Source organism: Musca autumnalis, unplaced genomic scaffold, assembly GCF_047663935.1.
Source record: "Musca autumnalis isolate F117 unplaced genomic scaffold, ASM4766393v1 scaffold_2, whole genome shotgun sequence".
NCBI lineage: Eukaryota > Metazoa > Arthropoda > Insecta > Diptera > Muscidae > Musca > Musca autumnalis.
The window spans coordinates 65,851,387-65,879,066 of record NW_027411755.1 but is presented as its reverse complement, the minus strand read 5'-3'; the positions used below and the strand labels follow the sequence as shown (position 1 = coordinate 65,879,066).

General features: G+C 38.2%; 2 protein-coding genes across 2 annotated transcripts; one reads left to right on the top strand and one right to left on the bottom strand.

The window, feature by feature from the left end:
* Positions 1–1,879: 1,879 nt before the first annotated feature.
* Positions 1,880–26,053, bottom strand: lt (vacuolar protein sorting-associated protein light). Its single transcript, XM_073967758.1, has 14 exons — positions 25,840–26,053; positions 25,640–25,759; positions 25,289–25,583; positions 25,028–25,226; positions 24,804–24,958; positions 24,545–24,731; positions 24,344–24,484; positions 6,189–6,251; positions 5,723–6,124; positions 5,474–5,660; positions 5,178–5,411; positions 4,981–5,107; positions 2,552–2,655; positions 1,880–2,405 (listed from the first exon to the last, which is right to left on the bottom strand). Exons 1-14 carry the CDS (start codon positions 25,864–25,866, stop codon positions 2,133–2,135), a joined length of 2,514 nt encoding a protein of 837 aa, XP_073823859.1. The 5' UTR covers positions 25,867–26,053; the 3' UTR covers positions 1,880–2,132.
* On the top strand, positions 10,393–12,046 carry beta3GalTII (beta-1,3-galactosyltransferase 6). The gene has a single exon (XM_073967759.1). It carries the CDS (start codon positions 10,709–10,711, stop codon positions 11,867–11,869), a length of 1,161 nt encoding a protein of 386 aa, XP_073823860.1. The 5' UTR covers positions 10,393–10,708; the 3' UTR covers positions 11,870–12,046.
* Positions 26,054–27,680: the final 1,627 nt, after the last annotated feature.

Genomic DNA, 27,680 nt, shown 5'->3' with positions numbered 1-27,680 from the left:
CAAAATTTGACAATTCGTGTGAGAAGAATAAAAATTTTTACAAAAACTGGGGGTTAAACTTTTTCTAGCTACAATACAGGTTCTTACTTTATCTCCATTATTCGCGTAGAATAATGAGAAGTGCTTATTGTTTAGCCCAGAAACCCTATTTTTATATAAATAGGGTTCCTGGACCAAAGCAATATCTACTGCAGAGTCTGTGAGGGAGAGAAGGAGTTCAGCAGCTGCGGCCTTACAGTGGTGCAGATTGATCTGCAACACCTGAAGACCATGCTGCTGAACAACCTTACTGTGACCCCGAGAACCGGAACCGAAGTACAGTACTCCCCCACAGTCTCTGATGTATTCAGCACTCTCACTATCGACGGTGAAACGCATCACCATGCCGTCTCTCTACCTGAAGTTTGAGGAGGAAGGAAGAAAGACTAATAGGTCTATAGTCCTTAGGTAGTGTGTGACTAGGCTTCCCAGCTTTGGGAATGTAAGTCACCGTTACCTCCTTCCATGGGTTAGGAATGTACGATAGACGCAGACAGGCCCTGTAGATTTCCTTTATGGTTGCCAGTACCGGATCAGCTGCGTATTGCAGCATGGCCGGTATAATGCCATCCGGTCCAGGAGATTTATAGGGCTGGAAGCTGTCTATCGCCCATTTTATTCTTGGGATACTAATTATGCTGTCGATCAGTTCCTCCTCCTGTGCCGTGCAGCACAGATTGTGATTCGTATGCTGCGAGTCGCTCTCTAGGTCTGTACAGCCTGGAAAATGCACTTCAGACAGCAGATTTAGAGTCTCTAGACCAGAGTTAGTCCACGTGCCGTTTTCTCGTTTGATGCTACCCATGGGTTTGGGATCCTTGGATAGAATCTTACGAAACCTGGCAGCTTCGTTAACACCTTCTATAGACTCAGCAAAGCAAACCCAAGATCTTTGCTTAGCCTTTTTGATTTCACTCTTGTATTTATTGAAGTTAACCCTGTAGGTATCCCAATCTGTACTGAGTGAAGATTTGCTGGCTTTGTTGTATGATTTCCGGGCCGCCTTGCGAAGACTGGCCAGGTCTTTATTCCACCATACTGGCTGGGATTTCTTCCCAGGGTAGGTTATTGGGCAGGAATCCTCGTAACACCTCAGGAGGGACTTATTTAGATCATTTCCTTTGCTGTAGACAATCTTTTAGGACTGCTTAACACCGAAGTCGTTTGTAAGCTGTAATTGTTCCAGTCTGTCCTCCTGGGATTCCTGTATGGTTTTTGTTTCTCCGAACTTATGGGGACTTTGAAGAGTATCATCTTTTGATCTGAAAAAGAGCACTTTTCAGATACCTTCCAGTCCATAACTTCGGAGTCTTCCAAATTGGTTAAGGTGATGTCAATTACTTCGCCTCTAACTCTATTTTGGAAAGTGGATGTGGTACCCCTATTACAAATTCTTAAATTATTTTGCAAAATGAATTTGAAAATTAACTCACCCCTAGTGTTGGTATCGCTGCTTCCCCAATGGAAGTGATGAGCATTTGCATCGCATCCAAGAATGATGTGGCCTGTGCTCCCCATTTCGTCCATTAGAGTATTTACGATACCGCCGGGTGGGTCGGAGTCTTCATAGGGCATGTAGACAGAGGCCATTATAAAGGGTTTGGCTAGGTTTACGACGTTTCAGACGTATGCAATATCCGTCTGAAATGTATGTCAGATACGTCATAAATTCCGACAGGTCATCTATGACAATAATTGGACATTAACGACAGTAGTGAAACTATAGTAGAAATACTATTTCTACCTCTCACTAGAGTTCATTTCCCCGGATATGAATACCAACACCTGTAAGTCACAATCAGCCGCCACAGTAGAGTTTGAATAGAAGAAGAAATCACACAGTTTTTAATTATTTTTTCTCATTTTATTTATTATAAGCATAATATAATCGTATAAAAATATACATAAAGCTTAAATAGTTATAGTTTAAATAAAAATTATAGCTAACGATTTTTTTTTTGTAATTACAAATATTTTTGTTATTTCAATAAATAAATACTCTAAAACACTATTGCATTTTATATAAAGGTGTACACGACTACTCTGTATACAATCACCATACATCATCATCGTGACATAAATTCCAATTCCTTTTAATCGCAATTTTCTATATTAACTGTACAGACATCACAACGTTCCTGTATAAATCGTCCCGGTACACAGGGTTCGTGATAAATGTGACCGCATTGAAATGCTACAATTGCATTACGTGGTATTGCATCTTTACACAAAATGTGTCGGCCACATTTCGGACATGTACTATCGTAGCTGATGCCAATGCCACGATGCTGCTGACGCACTATTTGGGCATGGGTATTGAAATAGTCGAGTAGCTGGATTTTGTTTATGTCTTGTTGAATGTTGACCTAGAAAACAAATTTATAAATATCGTTAAATTTCTTAAAAGGAATGATTTTCTGTTCCATGTTTTTAAGGTATCTTAGAAGATTTTTTTAGAAATCTCTAATCACGAAAGAGAACAATATCTGCAGAGAAGAAAATAAAAAATTACCTGTAAACGATAATCCATTAACAATTTGTACAGTGATTCTCGTAGCTTTGGTATTATTTGACCCATTTTTATTTTATTGATTAAAAACTCAGGATTGACATAACCTGAAAATATAAAAGAATAAATCTTGAATTAAATTAGGTTAGGTTAAAGGTCGCGTAGGTGTTATAATATGTTTTTTTTTTTTACTTTTTTGAAAGATAAAAGGAAGACTCTGAAATTTAGATTAAACAAGTAAAAAAGTGTCAGTCGGTTTTGCCGACAGAGATATACCCTCAGACTGTATAAATTGAAACACTTCTTTCCCAAAAAAAGTATGCCAATCCCACGGCAGCGGGTTCTTTCGTACCGGATTGACCCGAAACCATTGTGTTTCGGCCAGCGGCTGCCAACCCAGCAAAAAACCTATGCTTATGTGTAGGTTTCTAGCTGCTACAACAACAACAAAAAAGTATGTATTTAGGGGGTTTCAACATTTTGGGCGTATGAACCGACAAAAATGTTGATTAGGGTTAAAGTTCAAAAGTTTTGCGGAGGAGGTACTTAAAGGAATGGACCGACATAGACCATGGGCGTACCATAGCGGGTTTTTACACCCTTCGGGCTGTTTTCTCAAGAAGTATGGACTTGCCCCTGAAAAAACTTTTACCATCGTAATTGAGGCAGTGAATGTAAGTTGCTTCAACAAAAAAGTGATTCGATAGCAGGTCTTAAAGTGAACTTATCCGAAATTTTGTGTGGAAGGTACCGGATGGAGTGGGCAAATATAGATCCTATTCGAACCTGATCTATATATCTGATAGATATATTAGGATGTGTAAAGTATGGACCAAATCGGCCAGTCCCTTCAAGAGTTATCATGCGCACAATTTTTCCAAACATTTTTTGAACTTTTGTGGGGGAGGTACCTGAAGGAGTGGATCGATACGGCTTATCTTCGAACTTAAACTAAGTTTGGACACAACATTACGAAGGCCAAATTTTGGACGGAATCGGCATTTCCGTTCGAGAATTATCTTGCGCTCCGACCACCATACATGGTGTCATAGGGGGGTTTTCAACTTTCAGGATATTTTCTCAGGAACTATGGACTTGCCCCTGATGAAACTTGTTCCTTCGTCGTATGGGGGACAGTGAATACAAGTTGCTACAACAAAAATCAAAGTGATTCGAGAGCACGTCCTAAACTGAACTTTTCCGAAATTTTGTGTGGGAGGTACCCGAAGGAGTGGACCGATTGAGTCCATATTGGAATCTCATCTAAGTCTGGTAGAAATTTCACGATGTGCAAAGTATGGACCAAATCGGTTACTTCCTTTAAGAGTTATTGTGCGCACAAATTTTCCGAACTTTTGTGGGGGAGGTACAGGAAGGAGGGGACCGATGTAACCCATCTTCGAGCTTAAAGTAAGTTTGGACAAAATATTACGAAAGCCAAATTTTGGACCGAATCGGTTGATCCGTTCGAGAGTTATCGTGCGCTCCAGCAAGACAGACGGACGGACATGGCTAAATCAACTCCAAATTGTCTGAAACACATTTCGTCCAAACATACTTGGGGTCTAAAACCATTATATCGATGAGGCACATTTTGCTCGTATGAAAGTGTATATACCCTCGTTAGCATAAATGCTGAGGGTATAAAAAAAGATCTAATGTTGGTGCAAACCTTGAAACTGCTCAAGCCACAGCTTCCAAAGAAGCAGCGAAGACTACCAAAAAAGTGTAGAAGAAACCTACTTCCGTAAGCAAAGTGATGGAGTCAAATTCCCTTCCGAAGTAGAACCAAACCCAGAAAGAAATGAAAAAGGCTGAAGAACCTACTCTTAATCCAAACGATATCCGCAAAGGAGATACATTAACGAAAACCAACTCCAACTCAAAAGTCAAGGGTAAAGCGGAGGGACAAACGGTTTTAGGAACTTCCACAGGAAGTCGAGATGGTTGGGCCGACTTAAAAACCATCATCTTCTGATATTTTCATTTTTTTTATTTTATTTATTTATTTATTTTTTTTTTTTTTTTTGAAAGAAGAGTGATGCTGTAATTGATGTTGAAAATATAGCACTTGTGTTGTTGTTATGGAACCAGACCCTTTAGCTGCTTAAGCAAATGCCTCTTAAGGAGCTGAGACAACGATAAAAAAAGTGAAGAAGACGAACCCATCCCAGAAAGGAATAAAGAAGGCATAAGAGCCAAGGGGTGTGGAGGGACAATCGGTTCTAAGAAATTCCACAGACTTTAAGGAAGTTAATTTGATTGGGCCGATTGAAAACCATAATCCGCCACAACCAACCGTTGTGCACTCGGATGGATTAACCGAAATAAAATGAAATTATTTTTGCAGCAGTTCCATCCACCCAAACAATTAATCCTTTGTAGCAAAATTAAAGTAATATTTTTTTATAAAAAAAAAATCTTTTACATACCAATAATGCCATCCAATAGCTTTGTTACAATTTCAGGATTATCTACAGACTCGTCTATCAGTAAATTCCAAAGATCTGAGTCATCGTGTTCTTTACAAAATTCTATTGCCATTTTAATGTCTTTTATCTAAAAATGAGAAGAAATAAGGCAAATAGTAACTGGTAGATCTAAAAACTTTAACAACTATGGATTATACCTTATGTATAATAATATTTAAAGCTTCTACCACATTTCCCATTTGACCCAGCAAATAAACCGTTTCTGGATAAAACAGTTGACTTTTACAAATATCCAATGCTTCTTGTATGGGATAGTGTTTGGAACGCCGTAAAAATGGTAAAAGTTTTGAACGATTATATTTGGCATACAGGCTAACCAATTTCCAATGGAATGTACCGCGACTATCGACCTTATCTAGGGCATCTAAATACTGTAAGGGAAAGGAAAACATATTACCAAAAAATTCATACAAATCCAAAACAAATAATTTACCAGATACAAATACTCTTGATTGGATTCTAGTTGTTGCACCACAATTTCTGGTGGTATTTTATTTTTATCCAATAATATTTGAAATGCCCTTTCCTGATCGATTTGTATTAGTGGCATTATCATTTTGTGTATAACACCATAGAGATCATAACGTCTTATTAAATCGAAAACATCCTTGTTTTCCAATCTAAAAATTAAAATTTCAAAATAAATTATAACATTGATATGTACTGTACTGTAGTAACTTACTTTAAATACATTCTCAGTGCACTTTCATATTCTTTTTTATACGAGTACAATATAGCCAAAGCCTCCAGCAACTCATTGGCATATTGTTTATGAAAATTATCATGTATGGCATTAATAACTGCTGAGCAGTCGTATAAATTCGATGGCCATTCTTTGATTAATGTCAGGAAACCTTTAACATCATTTTTTAGAAATTCATATAATACAATCTCATAGACATGTGGATCCAATTTACAATCATCTGAGGTGGGTAAATAGGCACTAACTGATCTAAGCTGTTTATGTTTAACAAATTTAAACACTTCCTCTTCCCACAGTGCCTTATTATTACCCAAAACTCTCAGGCACAGTTTCCCAGCGGCATCATATTGTTTTTGTGATAACAAATAATTGATGTAAAGTCTGAACAAAAGAACAATATTATTAATTAAAAATAACGCAAATAAGTTCAATGATACAACTATACCTGGCTACCGGTAAAACATTTCCACCATGAAGAGATAATATTTCCATGGCCTCTTCAAATTTTCTAAAAGAGAAAAATAAAAAAAAATATGTTAAATTTATACATAAATATATTAAATTATGGAACACTTGTTGTCTTTGTTAGGTCCAATATGTACTTTTCATTATGTGGGGGCCATAGTCCCAATTTACATTAGGCGAGTTTACTTGCGGCAATTTTTCTTGTTCCTTTTTAAACTTGCCTCTTGCGTTTATAAAAGTCCCAATTTACATTGGGCGAGTTTACTTGCGGCAATTGTCATTTTGTAGGAGAGAGAGGTGAGGCATATGGTAACCCTTTGCCTCTCAGCACCCTCTCTCACCTACAAACTGACAATTGCCGCAAGTAAACTCGCCTAATGTAAATTGGGACAAAGGCAATTCTGTTCCGACAAGTTTTGTTTTCAAACAAAACAAACTGGGACTTGCCGCAAGTAAACTCGCCTAATGTAAATGTGGACTAAACTCGCCTAATGTAAATTGGGACATACACTATCAAATTTTGATGTCAATATTTGTAGTAGTATGTGTAAATAAGTCTGTCTGGTTACTTTCCTAGCAAGAATTGTCCAGCAAGAACTTTCTCAGAGAGTAAGGAGTTTTTATTCTCTTTTGCAAGAAAACTGTAAAAAGTCAACATACACCAGAGTGAGGCAGAGAACATTTTTGGGTCTCTCTTGTGCTCTCAATGAGCGTAAATTTGTTGTTGTTCACAACGTGTTAGCATCTACACAGGCTGTGAGCGATAACAAATTTACGCTCACTTAGAGCACATGGGCTCTCTTGTGAGTCACAATGCCTCCTCCTGACATACACCTTCCCAGCAAAAACCTGCAAGCAATCAGCTGACTTGCCAAAACCGAAAAATTTGTCCGCCAATAAAGAAACCAAAGGAAGCAAAAATGTTGTATATTATTAAAGATAAAAAGAAAATGACCCAAAAAAAAAAAAGAATTTTCCCATTTTGCAAGTTGGTTTTCCAAAAAAAAAATAATACAATTAGACTTGCTATTTTCGAAATAAAATTGTTTTTAATTTTCACAAACATAAATCAACGAAAAATTAAAAGCAGATGATTGATTGTTTTCAGGAAGAAGAAGAGTTACAAGCTCTTACTAGAAGAAATTTGTCCAGCAAGAATTTGCAAACTCTCAGTAAAAGAACTGTCAAAATGTCTTCCTCGAATCGAGCTCTTTTGCTGACTTTTTCTGTTAACAGACGACTTCTAGCAACAATTGGTACAAATTGTTACAAATTTTAAGGGGAGTACACACCATCAGTCAAAACTGACAGTCAACGAACTTTTGCTACAATTTTCTGGCAAATAAAAACTTTTGTTTAGGTAATAATGTTTGATATACAATATGTAAAGTATTATTTAGAGATTATGGAAGTTATTATTCAGCTAGACTTTAACATTAACAAAATAGACCTCGATGACTGTCAGTTTTGTTGGCCGGTGTGTACTAGGCTTTAGGGCAGGAGGAGGCATTGTGACTCACAAGAGAGCCCATGTGCTCTAAGTGAGCGTAAATTTGTTATCGCTCACAGCCTGTGTAGATGCTAACACGTTGTGAACAACAACAAATTTACGCTCATTGAGAGCACAAGAGAGACCCAAAAATGTTCTCTGCCTCACTCTGCTTTAGGGTAACCAGACTGACTTAATTTTTCAAAATATGAAACTGTGTGTGAATTTTATGAATTGAGGAAAATCAAACTAGTTTTGATTTTCAAAATGAAACCCAGTCAATCCGACGAATATGGTTTTTTTTTCAAAGTTGACAAAAATAAGTTTTGAAAAAAACATTGTGTTTGTGAAGAAATAAAAAAAATTAAGTTCATTCATTTTTAGGGGAAAATTTGAAGATTTCGGTTGCAGATTGAAGGCTGATTGAATGCTTTGCTACATAATTATCAAGCACACACGTACAGAAGGGATTCATCGGCTGCACAAGACAATTAGATAGTGTATGGGCCGCTGATCTGCTGAATGCTGCAAGACACAGAGAGCTGACAACCACTATACTATAACATAAATATAATGCGATAAATATTAAAAAACAAAATGAATTGTACGATCACTTATATCCGGATGAGAGAAGATGGGCCGCTTTATTCATGTCTCTCTATTATCAAAGAACCATGGCAAAACTGGTAATTGTGCCATGCAAAGACCGTTTGTTATTATTTTTATTATATTATTATTCTTTAAGGTATTTTCGTATACTCAACAAGTTCAGTAACCCTTGTAATCGGCTAAACCTTAATAATGAATGTGAGAACACAGTGGATTTTTATTGCTTATTTTTCCCGCCTGGCTTCAAAGCGCAAAAGTGAAATTGTACTGCTTTAAATAGGACAGACCACAACGAAGAGAGACTTCAGGCGATAAAATTAAAAATTGTTGAACTTTTGTATTCTTCGCCTGGCTTCATTTTTGACATTTCGACATTCAATTTGATATAAAAACGTGTTCAATCTGAAAAATAGAATTTGGCTGCAATTTTCATGTTCGGAACTAATTATTTAGGAACAATTCATATTAAAAAATTGAATTTTAATTGATAGGTATATTAAAATAATTATGTTTTTAGCGCCCATGAATTTTACGCTTCGATGTGTGATACCAAGAACAAAGCGGCCTATTGAAGAAATAAGCTAATACTATGTTTACATTTAGGAAATCCACTCGATTTCAACTGTCAATTCCATTGCTCAAACGTCAAATGAAATCCAATCGATTTCAGACAAGTTTTCATTTGACGTATACTCAAAGGAATTGACAGATGAAATCGAGTGGATTTCGTAAATGTAAACATAGTATAAGCATGAAAATTAAGCTAATGCTAAGTTTACATTTACGAAATCCACTCGAATCCAGATGAGATTTCATTTGACGTTTGAGCTATGGAATTGACAGTTGAAATCGAGTGGATTTCGTTAAGGTAAACCAAGCATATGAGCTGACTGTGTTCTTTTTCATTGTACTGTAGAGTAAACGAACAACATCCAGTAATGCTTGGTTTACATTACGAAATCCACTCGATTTCAACTGTCAATTCCTTTGCGTATACGTCAAATGAAAACTCGTCTGAAATCGACTGGATTTCATTTGACGTTTAAGCAAAGGAATTGACAGTTGAAATCGAGTGGATTTCGCAAATGTAAACTTAGTATAACAATAGGTCTGTACGATAACCCAAAAGTTTGTACAAATTTGCACAAACTTTTACAAAATGCTGTTCGATAACAAAATTGTAAAGTAAAAGAGAGCGAATTTGGAGACAATAGTGAGAGAATTTTGGAGAGCTGTGGAGAGTTTTGTTTACAAGTTTTTGCAAAGAAAATTTTTCTTGTAAGAACTTGCAAGTTTGATCAGCTGATTTGAATTCGAACGTTTTGTGGCGGACTTCTTGGCAAAAACATAAACAAACGTTTGGTTATTAAAATAAATAGATATAACAAAGGGAAAAATTATTAAATAAATTATGGAAAACGATAATGTAAATAAAATAACTTATTTTGTAGTTTGTGGTGACTACATTTTTATTTTATTATTTATTTATTTAATCTTTTCCGCCAACTTCTTCTTCAAATCACCTGACTTCTTGCAAGTTATTGCAAATTGCTGATCGATAGTCGAAGGTCACACTAGAAACTTCATTCAAACTTTTAGGTATTTATAGATCGAGTTCCACACTACAGCAACTTTATGTTAAATAGTTCGGGAACGAAAAATGGAAAATACGTAAAAAAAAACTGGAACAAATGTCAAAGTCGGCGTATCAGCCAATCAGACGCCGGCAACAATGTTACTATTTTTTTACTCGCCCAAAATGTTTAAAGAGAGCGTCATTCAGCGCCATTTTTGTTTAAAGAGAAGTGAAAATTTTACAACTTTGTTGTGTACGGGAACGCTTTTTCGAGTAAAATGTGTAAAAGTCGTAAAAATTGTAAAAACTTTTTAGTTCTGGAACACATCTAATTTGTACAAATTTTGAGTAAACGAAACACATTCTGTTTAAAAATGTACTGTACAAAGTAAATCTATAACAAAATGCGCCTAGTGTACTTTTATGAACCATACGTAGTAGTTACGATTACGTATATATAACTCAAACCAAGGTAATGTTTTTTCTGTTCATACGTGTTTGTGCATCACTGAATTGACAACAAAAGTATCGTCAAAACAGCCGGCCTTAATTTATTGTTGACAGTTCGTTCAGATTATAAACAAAACAAAAAATTGTATTTTTGTTAAATCTTCGCAAATTAAACAAAAAATCAAAAGATATCAATGAAGTGATTTACCAAAATTCATAATAATTCTAAAAGGAAATACCAACAACAACAAAAAACATAGTATGTGGTAATACTAATACTATCAACTTTGTGCAGGGGGTTGATTTCCAGATTCAAAGCACTTCATACCACAATCGAGAAAAATCTTTCTTGTCTTCCACCAAGCAGCACAGCAAGATGAGGCGTATGAACAATTTACTTACCCTATTCACATCTATGTCGGCATTTTTCTTTGGTTGCTTCATAACCACTCTGCTGACATCGGTTGACAAATGTCCTGCCCAGAAAAGTGGTGTACACAAATTGGAACCACATCCAGAACTTTTCTTAATGGTCTTGATCTTGAGTGCTCCACGTTATGAGGATAAACGTAATGTTATACGCGAAACATGGTTAAAATTGGGTCGGCCTTTATCACTGCCCTATTACCCGGAAGAATTTGTTTATTTACCATTTTATGGGTCAATGGGTCACTTACAAATGGAAAACACAAATGATCAAGCAAATCGCTTAAGGATTTTTATGGATTGGTTAGAAGGTGTGCAAAATTCGAAAACAGAAGTACCAAAACGTAACATAAAAGTCAAGCATTTCTTTGCAATTGGTACACAAGGCTTGGATCCTGATTTGCGTTATCAATTAGAAAAGGAACAAAAGAAACATTTGGATTTACTGCTACTACCAAGGTTGACAGATACCTATCCGAATTTAACAGAAAAACTCTTACATTCTATGGATGCCTTAACTCATCACTATGATTTTAGTTATTTGTTAAAAGTCGATGATGATTCATATGTTAAATTGGATTATCTGTTAAATGAATTAGTGTCATATGATCGCAAATTATTACGGCGTTCCAAAGAGTATCGAGACAATCCATTGCCGGCCTTGTATTGGGGCTTTTTTAATGGACGTAGCAATATTAAAACCAAGGGACAATGGGCAGAGCCGAATTATTTTCTATCGATGCGTTACAACACATACGCCTTGGGAGGTGGTTATGTACTTGGACGTAAACTGTGTGAATATATGGCCAATAATTCACATCATCTCTCGACATATGTTAGTGAGGATGTATCCGTGGGTACATGGTTGGCACCCTTCCGGCATGTCTATCGTCATCATGATCCACGCTTCGATACAGCATACATGGCAAGAAAATGCAAGAAATATCATTTGGTGTTGCATAAACGTAACGAGACCCTAATGCGTGATTTATACAATGGAAAGCTGTGTACATTTGAGGTGGCAAATGAAAAACAATTACAACGTCCAATCGAATATTATTATGATTGGCATAAGACAGCGGAGAAATGCTGCGATACATTAGTAATTTAAAGTGCCATAAATACGTAGTATAGAAGAAAAATGCTATAGAAAATATTTATATTCATAATTACATATATGGAATGTATTTAACGATAATGCCTTAACAAAGATATTTAGTAAAACAATTTTATTAATGATACCAAAGCTCAAATAAAATAAACTTAATTCCAATGGAATAATTTATAATTATATGATTCATTTAATATGGAAAAATTCTCGTAACTACAGGAGAGATTAACGGTGTCTTTGCGGACGAACAGGAGGGGAATATTTACACAAGTGTCGCTGCCGCTCATATTTTTTATATTTGTTTACATTTTTGTTTGATCTCAGTTTCACACAGCATCATATTTTTATTTATTTTTGTTGCCAAGATCATTTTTAAAAACTGATGTTTTTGTTGTTCATAATTAGACCGATTAGACGTAAAAAATATGTCAATATAATAAATGTGAATATGTACGCGAAAATAAGTAATAATCGAGAAAAAATATCAGAATTTATCTTTTTGAATTTTTTAAAAATATACAAAATACGAAGTTAGCGATCACTAGGAATAAATAAAACTAGCAATATTCTCGTTAAACCCCTTACTCAAATTATTCCGAACGGACATTAACATACAATTTTTAAATTCGTTACAAACTTAAAAATGTCTTACTGTTTTATACAAAAAAGTATGCCTAACAATTAAAACATGCACGTTTGGCTCTATTCACTTAAAAATCCATAAATTAATGCACGGTTGTTGAATTAGGGTAGTTGTGCGTTTGCTTAGCTAATTCGAAAACCGAAAAAATTCAATGCAAATATGAGCTGTGTTATAGAACTAAAAAGTTTTTACAACTTTTACGACTTTTACACATTTTACCCGAAAAACCGTTCCCGCACACAAAAAAGTTGTAAAATGTTCACTTCTCTTTAAACAAAAATTGCGCTGAATGGAGCTCTCTTTAAAAACTTTTTACTCGACAAATTTGAGCGTGTAAAAAATAGTAACATGGTTGCCGGCGTTTGATTGGCTGATACGCCGACTTTGACATTTGCTCCAGTTTTTTTGACGTATTTTCCATTTTTCCGTTCCCGAACTATTTCAAAAAACTTTTGTGTGAGAAAACATTTTTTACAGTTCTCTCTTTTACGAGTTTTACTATTACAAAGTACGGGAACGAATCTATGCATTTTGTATTATAAAACAAAATTACTGCCCCAAAAGTATGCTATAATAATTTGGTGTAAATAATTTCGAAATTTTTTCTCCCATGTCGTTGAGAATATGAAAATCGTGGGAATTGGAAACAGCTCCCATGGGAAAGTTCAGAATAGGGCTGTAAAAATAATTGTGTGACCCTTCTGGTATATTTGCTGGATTTTTTGTGTGCTGAAAATTAATGTTGGATTTGTGGTGCTGTGTGATTGGAGCCATTTGTGTGAATTTGCTGCCATTTTTAAAAATTGTTGTCCGACATTGAAAGGTTTTGTGGACAATATTAGCGACATTTTAATTTGGATTTTGGCTGCCATTTTGAATTTAGATACCTGTTGTGCATTGTTGTATGCTGTAAATATGATGCCGAAATCGGCACCAAATGCAACAAAAACAAGTGTGAGTATTTCTAGAGGTGTTCCATTCAGTGCCTCCACTTCTGCCGGAGGGTCAAATGTGTCAACCACTGCTGGAACTTCTACAATTGCCTCTAAAACAACAACAACGACAGGTGTTCTAACGCCCTTCCATAACTCCGAAGTTATGGACTGGAAGGTATCCGAAAAGTGCTCTTTTTCAGATCACAAGATGATACTCTTCAAAGTCCCCATAAGTTCGGAGAAACAAAAACCATACAGGAATCCCAGGAGGACAGACTGGAACAAGTACAGCTTACAAACGACTTCGGTGTTAGGCAATTCCCAAAGACTGTCTACATCAAAGGAAGTCGAGGTTGCTGTAAAAGATCTAAGTAAGTCCCTCCTGAAGTGTTACGAGGATTCCTGTCCAATAACCTACCCTGGGAAGAAATCTCAGCCGGTATGGTGGAATAAAGACCTGGCCAGTCTTCGCAAGGCGGCCAGGAAATCATACAACAAAGCCAGCAAATCTTCTCTCAGTACAGATTGGGATACCTACAGGGTTAATTTCAATAAGTACAAGAGTGAAATTAAAAAGGCCAAACAGAGATCTTGGGCTTGCTTCGCTGAGTCTATAGAAGGAGTAAACGAAGCTGCCAGGTTTCGTAAGATTCTATCCAAGGATCCCAAACCCATGGGTAGCATCAAACGAGAAAACGGCACGTGGACTAACTCTGGTCTAGAGACTCTAAATCTGCTGTCTGAAGTGCACTTTCCAGGCTAGAGAGTGACTCGCTACATACGAGTCAAAATCAGGGCTGCACGGCACAGGACGAGCAATTGATTGACAGCTTAACTAGCATCCCAAGAATAAAATGGGCGATAGACAGCTTCCAACCCTATAAGTCTCCTGGACCGGATGGCATTATCCCGGCTATGTTGCAGAATGCAGCTGACTCGGTACTGGCAACCATAAAGGAAATTTACAGGGCCTGCCTGCGTCTGTCGTACATACCTAACTCATGGAAGGAGGTAACGGTGACTTACATTCCCAAAGCTGGGAAGCCTAGTCACACACTACCTAAAGACTATAGACCTATTAGTCTTTCTTCCTTCCTCCTTAAAACTCTAGAGAGACTACTCGACCACGACATACGGTCTCATCTAGATTCCAATACCATAAGCAACTCGCAGCACGCCTATATTAAAGGCAAGTCGGTGGACACCGCCTTACACGAGGTGGTTGGATATATTGAGAGGAATATGGAGGGTTCGTGCTTCACACTTGCAGCCTTCCTCGATATTGAGGGAGCCTTCAACAATGTGAAGCTGGAATCCATTCATAATTCGATCACTAACGCAGGAGTTTCCTCTATCCTTGTTAGGTGGGTTGATGAAATGCTGAAGAGCAGAATCATCAACTCCCATTTAGGAGAGAGTTCCGTAAGGAAAAACGTTTGCAGGGGTACGCCTCAAGGAGGAGTTTTATCACCCATCCTCTGACTCCTTGTAATAAACGAAATTCTTGTGAATTTCAACCAACTAAGGACAAAGGTGGTAGCCTATGCTGACGATGTTGTTATCCTCATAAGCGGCAAATTCTTGTCGACCATATCAGACCTTATGCAGCGTGCTTTAGTACAGCTGTCTCGCTGGGCTCGCACCAATGGACTTGGTGTGAATCCAACGAAGACTGAGCTCGTACTCTACACGAAGAAGCGCAAAATTCCCGATTTCCCACTACCAGAGCTGGACGGTGTTGCCCTAAAACTCTCATCGGAAGCCAAATACCTCGGTGTTATCCTGGACCAACGCTTAAATTAGAAAAGGAATACTGAGGAGAGGGTTAAGAGGGGTTTTATGGCACTCTATTCCTGTAAGAACTCCATTGGTAAAAGTTGGGGTCTCAAACCAAAGATCATACACTGGTTGTATGATACCGTGGTTCTCCCAAATTCTTACCTATGGTGGGCTTGTTTGGTGGCATGCACTCGGGAACAGTGCACTTCTGTCCAAATTATCTAGTGTCATTAGAAGCACACCTCAAGCCGCCCTGAATGTGATACTGGATCTCCAACCTCTGGACATCACTATCAACTTTCAGGCGGCGAGAACGGCTTTCAGGCTTAGAGAGGCAGGTATGTGGCAGTGTTCACGATTTGGACATGCAAAGGTCCTTTTCCCCTTCACCGATTTAGTTGAGTCCAGTGGACCCGATCACATCAGTGATTATATACCCACTGTGCTCAACTTCAACCAAATTAACGTCACAATCCCAAGCAGAGATGCCTGGTCTAGTGGTAGCCCTCCTCTTAGCGGTCTGGCCATCTACACAGACGGTTCAAAGATGGAGGCTGGCACAGGTGCCGGGGTCTTCTGCGAAAACCCACATATTAAGCAATCCTTCAAACTCAACGATAACTGCAGCGTCTTTCAGGCAGAGATTTTTGCAATTAGGAAAGCAGCGGAGATGATCAAAGAACTTGGGAGTGTCCTTAAAGGACCGGTGACTATTTTTGTCGATAGACAAGCGGCCCTTAAGGCTCTCAAGTCATGGACTCAAACTCAAAAGCTATCCTCGATTGCAAAAACGCTCTGCTTGAAGTACGCGACTTCGTTGATCTTTGCTGGGTTCCAGGACACAGAGATATAAAGGGAAACGAAGAGGCGGATGAACTAGCACGGGGTGGCTCTCAGTCGACTGACTTACCAGTTGAGTCATCTATCAGACCACCAAAGTGCTACTACATCCGGCAACTTCGCGGTTACTTCCTTGAGAAGGCGGGGCATAGATGGCAAATGGAAACTGGCTGTAAAGTATCCAAGGCAATCTGGCCCAGCTATTCTCAAAATAGAACCAACTCTCTTTTCTCACTAAATAAGTTAGGGATAAAGACCACTGTAGGTCTCATTACCGGTCACAACATGGTCAGGTCCCTAACTTCTAGATGGGACAACAGTGGTGTAGACTACTGTAGGCTATGTCAAGATCCGGAAGAAACAGAGACGGTCGAACATCTACTATGTAGATGCCCCTCCTTACTCACGAGGAGACATCGATTCTTCGGTAGATATGAGATAAATACTCTGACTTTCTTCTCCGACATAGACCCCATCTACTTGTACCAATTTGCCAGAAATCTCACATGGCTGGCAAACAAAACTAATTAATCATTGTTTTTTCTCTCTCCTTCACACAGGGGGATGGAAATCGGCTCAACACTGAACAACACCCTCAGCGGCAATACACCCACATCACATTCACTACATCAACAACTTTGCCACAATCACAGCAGTCGCGCAACCATTTCCATTACTCACCACACCCATCACACCAAGCCACTTTACATCAACAAACCGACAATAGCCCAACCACCTCACATTACTTCAGAATAAACCAGTCACCAATTTCAACACCCACCTTATAAATCAGCATCCATCATCATCACATCCAACCCATCTAAACTTACATCCACCATCACAACCTCAGCAACAACCTATAAACTCACATCCATCATCACAGCATCACCCACACACTCAACCTCACAACAAATCCGCAATAATCCAGCATCTATCATCATTACATATAGTCCAACTACAACACACAGTTTCTTTAAGGATGATCACAATGGACCTCAAGGTCTCCGAGTGAAGTAGCTGCCAACAACGGTAGCTGCGCGTCCTAAAACCAAACCAAACCAAACGCAGCCGATTGCAACAACAACAATGCAAAGTGTTTACCAAGTTGAAATGGAAAGCTTGAGGAAACAAATTGATGTGTTGCAGTTACAATTGCATAATTCACAGCGTGCATTGAAAGCTGCAAGGACTTCCACTAACGGATCGACACCAAGTTCAGCACAATTGGTCAGTGGTAACATTTTGAGTGAGTATTGTGGTGGTTCCAGCAGTGCCCAGTCTGAAGTAGACACAAATGTTCCCAGTGTCACACCACAATCTTATGTAACCAGTCGGCCGCTGCCGCCTCTGCAACCAGCTCCGTCGTCCGTTGCCCAACCGTCGCTGCCGACTTCTCTGCCTTGACGCACCCGTTTAATGCAGTTCAACAGCTGCCATATTATAATAACTTCTTGATGCCGCCATTGCCAAAGAAGTTGTATGACTTGCCGAATTTTAGTGGTGTTCCTGAAGACTGGCCAATGTTTTCAACGGCGTTTGAACATTCAACGGCAGCGTACCAGTATAATAATTTTGAAAATTGTGTGAGATTGCAGAAAGCCTTGAAGGGTGATGCCAGAGAATGTGTGAAGTCGTTGCTCATACATCCCGATAATGTAAGTACCGTGATGGAACAACTGAAATTCCAATATGGCCGACCCGAATTATTGATACGAAGGCAGTTGAAGCAGGTGAGGGAAATTTCATTTATTAGTGAAAATGCCGTGGAGAAGTTGGTGCCATTTGCAATAAAAGTTCAGAATCTTGCCGCCCTTTTGGAAACGGCAAATGGTCATCAACATTTATCAAACCTTACACTAATGGATGAGTTAATACAAAAATTGCCAATGAGTAAGAGGTTGGAATGGGCCCAGTACTCATCGAATTTGGAATCGTGGCCTACAGTTTTGGATTTTAACAATTGGTTGAACAACAACAACAAGTCGTCCAACAGGTGAAACTAAGAAAAAAGTGGTTCTATATGCATCCGATGATCGAGATAAAGAAAAAGAGTGCCGATTACGGCGTGGACAACATAAAATGTTTGAAAGTAAGAAATTCCATTCCATGTCACTGCCGAATAGATGGAATGAGGTGAAGAGGTTAAGGTTATGTTTTTCTTGCCTTGGTAGTGGAAATTAATGCCGCCGTAGAAATTAATGTCATGTAAATGGTTACCAAAGAAAACATAACAAATTGCTGCATAACAAATCAAAGGATTTTGCTGAAAACAATTCAAATTGTGTTGCTGCTCGAGGTGATTCAGATGCAGAACCAGTTTTGAGTTGTGTTTCCAGTATTTGTGAAGATTCAAACTTGTTGTTCCGTGTGGTGCCTGTGAAGCTTTATAGTCCGAACTGTGTTGTTGAAACGTTTGCCTTTTTGGATGAAGGTTCGTCGGTGACCATGATAGACAGTTCCTTGGTGAGGCAACTTGGACTTAGTGGCCGTCAAAGCAAGTTGAATTTAAGCTGGTATGGTGGTAAGTCGTCTCAAGAAAGTGCAATGGTGGTTGATCTTCATGTGAGTGGAATTTCTAAGAAGAGGAAGTATGCTTTGAAAAATGTGTATGGTGTTCCAAATTTGAAATTGCCCACTCAAAGTTTCAACATGAAGTCAAATAAGTATTATGAAGTGTCAGTGCAGCCATACAGCAACGTGACGCCTAAGTTGCTCATCGACTTGTTCATTGTCATTTGGGGTTTCCAGATGAAGTTGTGCCATTGGAAGAAGGTGGACCTTATGCAGCGAATACACCCCCAGGATGGGTAGTTTTTGCTGAAGCCAGGGAAACTTCGCCTCGTGTTTGATGCTGCCGCCAAAGTCGAACGAGTTTCTCTCAATTCGAATTTATTGAAGGGTCCTCAACAATATAGACCATTGCCTGCCGTCTTGTTCAATTTTCGAATGGGAAAAGCTGCTGTTTGCGCAGATATCAAAGAGATGTTTCACCAAATTGTTATTGCCCCCCGAAGATAGGTGTTCTCAAAGATTCTTTGGCGTGATGATGAACATTGTCCCCCTGATATTTATGATATGACTGCGATGACGTTTGGAGCCGCTTGCTCGCCATATATTGCCCAATATGTAAAAGAGACCAATGCCCTAGAATTTCGTGAACGTTACCCCAGAGCAGTGAAGGCAATTATCGACAACCATTATGTGGATGATTTCGCCGACAGCTTCGAAACATCAGAGGAAGCCATAGAGATATCGATGCAAGTGCGCAATTTCACATCGAATTCAAAAGAGGTTGTCGTGGCTCTGGAGGGTAATTTAGGACGAAAGGTCAACTTCTGTGATGATTTAGCCCATGTACATTTCTCCACAGAAAAGATTCTAGGCATGTATTGGCATCCTGGTGACGATGCATTTAAGTTTGAGTTGAAGTTTCAACGAGTGAAACCAGACATCATCAGTGGAGAGAGGTTTTCGACAAAAAGAGAATTGTAAAGTGTTGTCAAGTCTGTATACGATCCTCTGGGATTATTAAGTCACTTCATGGTAACTGCTAAATTGTTGTTGAGAAAAGTTTGGAGGCACGATATTCGGTGGGATGACATATGGAATAATTGGCGTGATGAGTTGAAGAATGTTGCCCAAGTGAGTGTTCCCCGACACTATTTTGGAATTGGATTGCCTGAGACAGTCGAATTGCATGTTTTCGTCGACGCCAGCGAGGACGCATTTGGTGCCATGTCGTACTGGAGGTCTATAATGTCAGATGGTGACATTAAAGTCTCGTTTATAACCTCAAAGGCCAAATGTGCCCCGTTGAGTCAATGACCATGCCGAGACTTGAACTACAAGCTGCCGTTTTGGGAACTCATTTGCTGTGCACCATCGAGAAGGAACATTCTGTCATGATTTCCCGACGAATTTGCTGGAGTGATTCTTCAACTGTCATTAATTGGATAAATTCTGACAACAGAAGATATAAGCCGTTTGTCGCCCATCGAATCACAGAGATTTGGATTCCACACGTCCTACTGATTGGAAATGATTGCCCACAAATTTGAAGGTGGCCAAAGAAACAACAAGAGCCAAAAGAAATCTGGATTTCTCTTTTAATTCTCGCTGGTACCAAGGTCCACAATTTTTGCATCAGCCGGAGGATGATTGGCCCGAAATGATTTCAACCTCCAATGAAAAGCCGCCTGAAGAAGAGCTTCGTTCGAAATTTGTGTTAACGGTCAGTACAAATGTTGTTATTGATTTTAATCGTTTCTCTTCTTTTCTCAGGATAAAACGTACAATGGGTTAGTCCTGAGATTCGTTGAACGATATCTTAAGAAGAAAATTGGAGAAGGTGAATGTTGCTTGACAGTCGCTGAATTGAAGGATGCCGAAACTGTTCTTTGCCGCCAATCTCAACGTGAAAGTTTCGCCTTCGAATTAGATGTTTTAAAGTCTGGTGGTTCCATCCCAAAAAGTAATGAGTTGTACACCCTGTCGCCCTATATTGATGAGAATAATTTGATGCGAATATATGGACGTATTGATGCCGCCAGTTGTTTGCCTATTGAAACCAGACGTCCCAGCCGAAATTGTTGTTGTTCATGAGCATAAACAGATGAAGCACCAAAACTTTGAAACCACTATCGCCGCCATAAGAAGACGTTATTGGATACCTCGACTTCGAAAACTATTGAAAAGCTGTATCTCCGAATGTAATGTCTGCAAATTACGCCGTGTCTTTCCAATGCCGCCATTTATGGGTTCCCTGCCTAGCGACAGATTAACTCCAAATGTCCTTCCATTTGCCTATATCGGGCTAGATTATTTTGGCCCAATTACCATCACCATTGGTCGACGTCATGAAAAACGATGGGTGGCCCTATTTACATGTTTGAGATTGCCTTTGATCTGTCATACTATATAAATCGAAGAGGAACACCCATAAGAATACGGAGTGATAATGGCAAGCATTTTGTTGGAGCAGACCAAGAAGCCAAGAGATTTGAAGAACTTTTCGATGTGGTCCGAGTGAAAGATAAGTTGTCTACAAAGGACATTGACTGGCAGTTCAATTGTCCATATAATCCATCAGAAGGAGGGAATTGGGAACGGATGGTTCAATGTGTCAAAAAGGTATTGCGTGTAACGTTGAAGGAAGTCGACCCCAGAGAGCACACGTTAAACAGTTTTCTCATTGAAGCCGAAAATATAGTCAATTCGCGCCCTTTAACCCATCTGCCTGTTGGTCCCGATGAAGATGAACCATTAACGCCGAACCATTTTTTGTTGGGCCATCCAAATATGCCAGAAACCCCAGCCGGAACAATTGTCGAGAAACCGGCTGTGTTGAAGAAACAGTGACGTATCTCACGACAGCTTTTTCGTGACCACTTTTGGACAAGGTGGATCGCCGAATATTTGCCCACACTGACGAGAAGAGCTAAATGGTGCTAAATGGTATTGATTTGTGATACTGTTGTCTCTCGTCGTGAATGGAGAAGAGGTCGAGTGCAAAAGGTGTACAAAGGCAAAGATGGTGTAGTCCGACAAGCTGACATTGCCACATCGACTGGAGTCTTGAAGCGCCCCGTCTCTAAACTTGCCGTCTTAGATATTGAATAGTGGATCAAGTCGATTCACGGGGGCGGGGATGTCACTGCCGCTCATATTTTTTATGTTTGTTTACATTTTTGTTTGATCTCAGTTTCACACAGCAACATATATATGGGTGATGGTGTGACGTCAATGACATGACCATGCATGTGTGTGTTTCTATGTTTTGATTTATTTTGTTTTGAGTCGTTCTCCTTATTGATCAGTTGAGCCTTTGTTATATTTTTGTTTACCGCAGTCCTTTTCTCCTCATATTCTACTGCATTGATTGTCACTCAAACAGGTTTTTGTTGGAACAAAACCGTTAGAAATTCGCAATGCAGTAGAATTTTGTGGTTTATTATTGTCGCTTTTTTTAATAAATTTAGTTCGTGAGGGATAAAGACTGCGGTAAGTTTTGTGGCTCCTTATATTTTTTTTATTAGTATTTAATTTTAATATATTTTTTTGTTTTTAGAAATAAACGCTACGTGCGCTGCTAAATACCGACATATACACATACATATAAATTTATGAAGGTGTTTTTATTTGGTTGGTGGGAATTGGTGGCTCACAGGAAGTTGTTAAATTCGCTATCCCTCCCAGGAGAAACCCACGTCGCAGCCAGCGACAACAAGAGCAGAAGGGAGTCTTTAACGAGCTAAATAGGACCCTTATTGACTAACTAAAGGAAGTCTTTATAAGGAGAGCATCTTTAGAAGGCTTCTATAGAACAGGAGACCTCCGTATAAGTTTTTTTTTAGACAGGAGACCTCCGTATGATGCTTTTATAGAATAAGAGACCTCCGTGGGAGCGTTCTATAGAATAGGATACCTCCGTGGGAGGGTTTTATAGGCTTTTTCGTGACCACTTTTGGACAAGGTGGATCGCCGAATATTTGCCCACACTGACGAGAAGAGCTAAATGGTGCTAAATGGTATTGATTTGTGATACTGTTGTCTCTCGTCGTGAATGGAGAAGAGGTCGAGTGCAAAAGGTGTACAAAGGCAAAGATGGTGTAGTCCGACAAGCTGACATTGCCACATCGACTGGAGTCTTGAAGCGCCCCGTCTCTAAACTTGCCGTCTTAGATATTGAATAGTGGATCAAGTCGATTCACGGGGGCGGGGATGTCACTGCCGCTCATATTTTTTATGTTTGTTTACATTTTTGTTTGATCTCAGTTTCACACAGCAACATATATATGGGTGATGGTGTGACGTCAATGACATGACCATGCATGTGTGTGTTTCTATGTTTTGATTTATTTTGTTTTGAGTCGTTCTCCTTATTGATCAGTTGAGCCTTTGTTATATTTTTGTTTACCGCAGTCCTTTTCTCCTCATATTCTACTGCATTGATTGTCACTCAAACAGGTTTTTGTTGGAACAAAACCGTTAGAAATTCGCAATGCAGTAGAATTTTGTGGTTTATTATTGTCGCTTTTTTTAATAAATTTAGTTCGTGAGGGATAAAGACTGCGGTAAGTTTTGTGGCTCCTTATATTTTTTTTATTAGTATTTAATTTTAATATATTTTTTTGTTTTTAGAAATAAACGCTACGTGCGCTGCTAAATACCGACATATACACATACATATAAATTTATGAAGGTGTTTTTATTTGGTTGGTGGGAATTGGTGGCTCACAGGAAGTTGTTAAATTCGCTATCCCTCCCAGGAGAAACCCACGTCGCAGCCAGCGACAACAAGAGCAGAAGGGAGTCTTTAACGAGCTAAATAGGACCCTTATTGACTAACTAAAGGAAGTCTTTATAAGGAGAGCATCTTTAGAAGGCTTCTATAGAACAGGAGACCTCCGTATAAGTTTTTTTTTAGACAGGAGACCTCCGTATGATGCTTTTATAGAATAAGAGACCTCCGTGGGAGCGTTCTATAGAATAGGATACCTCCGTGGGAGGGTTTTATAGAATAGGAGACCTCCGAAGGAGGCTTCTATAGCACAGAACTCCGTAGGAGGCTACTATATAATAGTAGACATATTTTTTGGTGACGTACAGAAAAATCTTTATCGTCTCATGTACGTGGACGACGTACAGGTCTCTGCGACATACTGACTGGTCTAAATAATGTTTTAATACGTTGCATTCGCAGACCAAATTGGAGCCACAAAGCTTACCATACAAATTTAAGCGACAAATAAAGATTATTTTTCTACACCCCAGATCATACCAGAGAGGGACTGTTGGAATTTATGTCGAAATACTCTGGAATCCCTGTTCACTCTTCAGACCTTAAAGTTTGTTCTAGAATTCCGCTGGCTGTTGTTGTAACAATGTTTTTATTATATGTTTGTGAGTTCGTTCTTATGCTTGATCTGGCTCTGGGTCTATCTCCAGTTATAGGGATGTGGCAGTATTGATGGGTTGTAAACACAAAGCTACTGAAGTTGGTTAAGTAGGTTTGGCAGGGCAGGTGAAAAGGTGCAGTGTGTAGTGCGAGCCGGTGCCGCATGCTGGGCAGATGTTTTGCACGGTATCAATTCCGAAATATGCAGAACAATACGAACACAAATATAAAGACATATGCCAGCCCTGGCGGAAAATTTTATATTGTTTTATTTTTGGCTAATTCAGTGCCGAAGAAACCGCCCGCGTATAATTTATTCACATCTTCGGCTCAGTTACTATTTGTGTTAAAAAAAAAAAAAAAAACATTTAAAAACTTACCTATGATCTATTAGCCATTGTACACGATCTTCGGTATCAAACAAAGTGGCCACAACAATATCTTTTGGTGCTATAATATAATAACGATTTTCTTCAGGTAGGCAACCTAAGAGATAATCATTAACGGAATATTCTTGATATCTGAAATAATAAACAAAAATTATTGAAGGTTTTTTTTTAATTGAATTATTGAATACTTACCCTCTTAACGATAAACTATCAGTACATATTTCTTCGCTACTATTCAATTTATATTCCAATACTGATAATACTGGACGTAAAGCTTTACGATTTGAGTCTTTTTCCTTGGGATACCCGAGTACAACTAATTGATTGGAAGTTAATGATGCTAATCCACTTATGTAGAATGTTGTTTGGAAAGTTGATACTAAAAAAGGAAATAAGAAACAGACAATAAATATTTTAAAATAGTCAAACATTGTTTAGCAAATTAACATACTTGGATCCACAATAAAACCAGGCAATGCTTTCAATGCTGCCTCTATATTATTACGTTTACGTATAACACATATACGTATTGTATCGACCCAGCCGATAAGTAGAGTATTTGAATTGGCCCAACGAAAATTACAACGAAAATTCTCCAATCGAGAACTATTTTTGAAATAAAAAATACAAACTATTAGCTTTTTAAGACAATTTCTTAAAAGTATTCAGCATTACTTGGTAGGTTCTTCCCATTTCATTAGACCCAGTGAGCATTTTTCATTTAGATCATATACCCGTACACCCAAGCAACTTGCCCATGCCACAAAAGAACCATTCCAACATATGGATATAACATGACCCTCGGCATTTGATAGCACTGTGGGTTTAAGTTTCTTTAGGAAATTCTTTTCGTAAAGCGTTAATTTTTCATCACCTAAAACGATTTGAAAATGTTTATATATCTTGCTTTCTACGTCACATTACAATCATATTTACCCACTATAAAACGTTTGCCTTCATTAACTTTTGGATCAGGATCCAACACGGCCGCTCTTATTGCCCGTCCACAATTTATTGCTTGATTGTTTTCATTACTAAACAAACCGATTACATTGACCTTACCATCATCCGAACATGTAGCCACATATTCACCTTTGGCATCGATATCAACCTGATTAACAGCTACGGTGTGAGCAAATTCATGTTGATTATGATTTAGATGTGAATTCACCGTATTTCCTTGATGGTCTACCAAATAGATTCGCCCCAGAAATGTACCAAAGATGAGGAACTGCAAGCCAATCAATCATAAAATCAATAAAGTTTATTTCCAAATAGTAGACTTACCTTGGGATGAATGGCACAGGCTGTAACAACATCTTTGTTAAGTATGTCTTTTAAGTCGTGAGCAATACGCTGATATTTGAATTTCGGTTCTATCTCCTCTGATGTGCTTTCCTCGGTGTCCTAGAAAATAACAACAATGAAAAAAGTGAAATCATCATTTAAATGGAATATGGCCGTAGAAGTATTTGTTAGCATCTTACACTACTGTGAGTTTCATTGTCGGCCATTTTTTGGGATTTAAAAGTCCTCACACTTGTCCCAATAACGCCTTTGGAATGAATTCCTTTTCTTTAATCAGATAAAAACTATAAAAAAACAATTCCAATTGTTTTTTGTGTTTTCGGTGTTATCTTTTAGGGCGATACTACAGCTGATTTTGACACATAGTTTTGTCTGGTTTCATTCACCGAAAAATGGTAACATGTGGAAAAAATAAAGCACAAAGCATGATGAAATTATAATTAATATAATAATTAATTAAATAATAATTAAATAGATCTTGGCACAAAGCCATGGTAGAACAATGAAAGGTAATGGCCCCGGCACATACGGTCCGTTGTGCGTCGCGTCGCGCGTTGAGAACAACAACCACATGAAAAAAGTGTAAGTGATGCCAAGTTTGTTCTTAAAGTTTTCATGTGGTTGTTGTAACGCGACGCTCTACGCGCCGTATGTGCCGGGGCCATAACAGCAATACCCAGCTGACCATGGCACAATTAAGTCTGTGTTTAGACACACAAATTTCTCAGGAAAGTAAATTGAGTTTTTGGGAGAGAGCGGAGAGGAAAGAGATCCTCAATACTCTTTCCTACCCCCTATTGCCTAAAAACTGAATTTACTTTCCCGTGTGTCTAAACACGGACTAATAGTGCGGTTACACTACAGTTTTTTGCTGGGTTAACCCACTTTATGAGGATTTATTGCTTAATCTGGTCCAATCTGACCAGATTTGCCATACAAAAATTAAATCCTCTCACGACTGGGTTTATTTTAAATCCGGCACAAATCCACCAAAAATACAGTGTTGTATTCGGTATTTGTGCAAAAAAATCCAACTCTACTCAAAAAGTACCAAAAGTTGCAACTGTTTTTGCAACAGAGTTTGTCGTGTTTTACACGTTTACGATTGGTCGCATGAGATTTTATGGAGTTAATAAATCTAAAGTTATTTGAAAATCATAAAATTATATATGTTTTTTACATTAGACACTTTTTTAACAAAAAGTACGCTTGATACCATGATACAAAAATGTATCCCTGTGTGTAAAATATACCAATATGAGCAAAAAGGGGACGATATCTCATACCAGAAATTGTAAAAGTGTAAAACACGACTTTATTAGTTATTTTGTATGTATACGTAAACAAACAACAGCTGACAGTTTATATCCTCGAAAAGCTAAGTGTAACCAGCAAAGATTAACCCACTGGATCTATTAAACCCAGTGGGTTAACCTTCAATAGTGTAACCAGGGTATAAGGACTGAGTACATAAGCTACCTCGACTGCTTGATTCTGATCATGGCACAATATTAAGGTACAGCGCCAAAAACAGCTGATTTTCAGACAAGTTGTCAAAATGTATTATTGTGAATAAAATATCATACAAAATGTAAACAAGCAATTCACAGTAATGCATTATTAAATTTGACGTTTGGTATGGTAAATGGCACAACTATTGTTATTGATGTAACTCCTTCTTATTCCACCATGATTCTGATAAAAAATAACAAAGAAAAGGGCAACCAATTCGAAATTGGGTCGGCCTTCTTTATTCTTTTATTTTAATTATGTCAAAAATGAAACAGGAAAGTAAGGCAATCAGGCGACGCAGCTTATGTACCCAGGCCTTAACCAGGAAGATGCATCAGCCAACAACTACAACAAAAACCTGTTTAGTACTGTGAAATATCAAAAATGTTTTCAAAAAATAAAGCAATACACAATATTTTCAACAAAATTTTGTTAGGCAGGTATTATTACAAAAATCCATAAAAAATTCACAATTTTTCTTTTAAATTTTTGTTTTTTTTAATTTTGT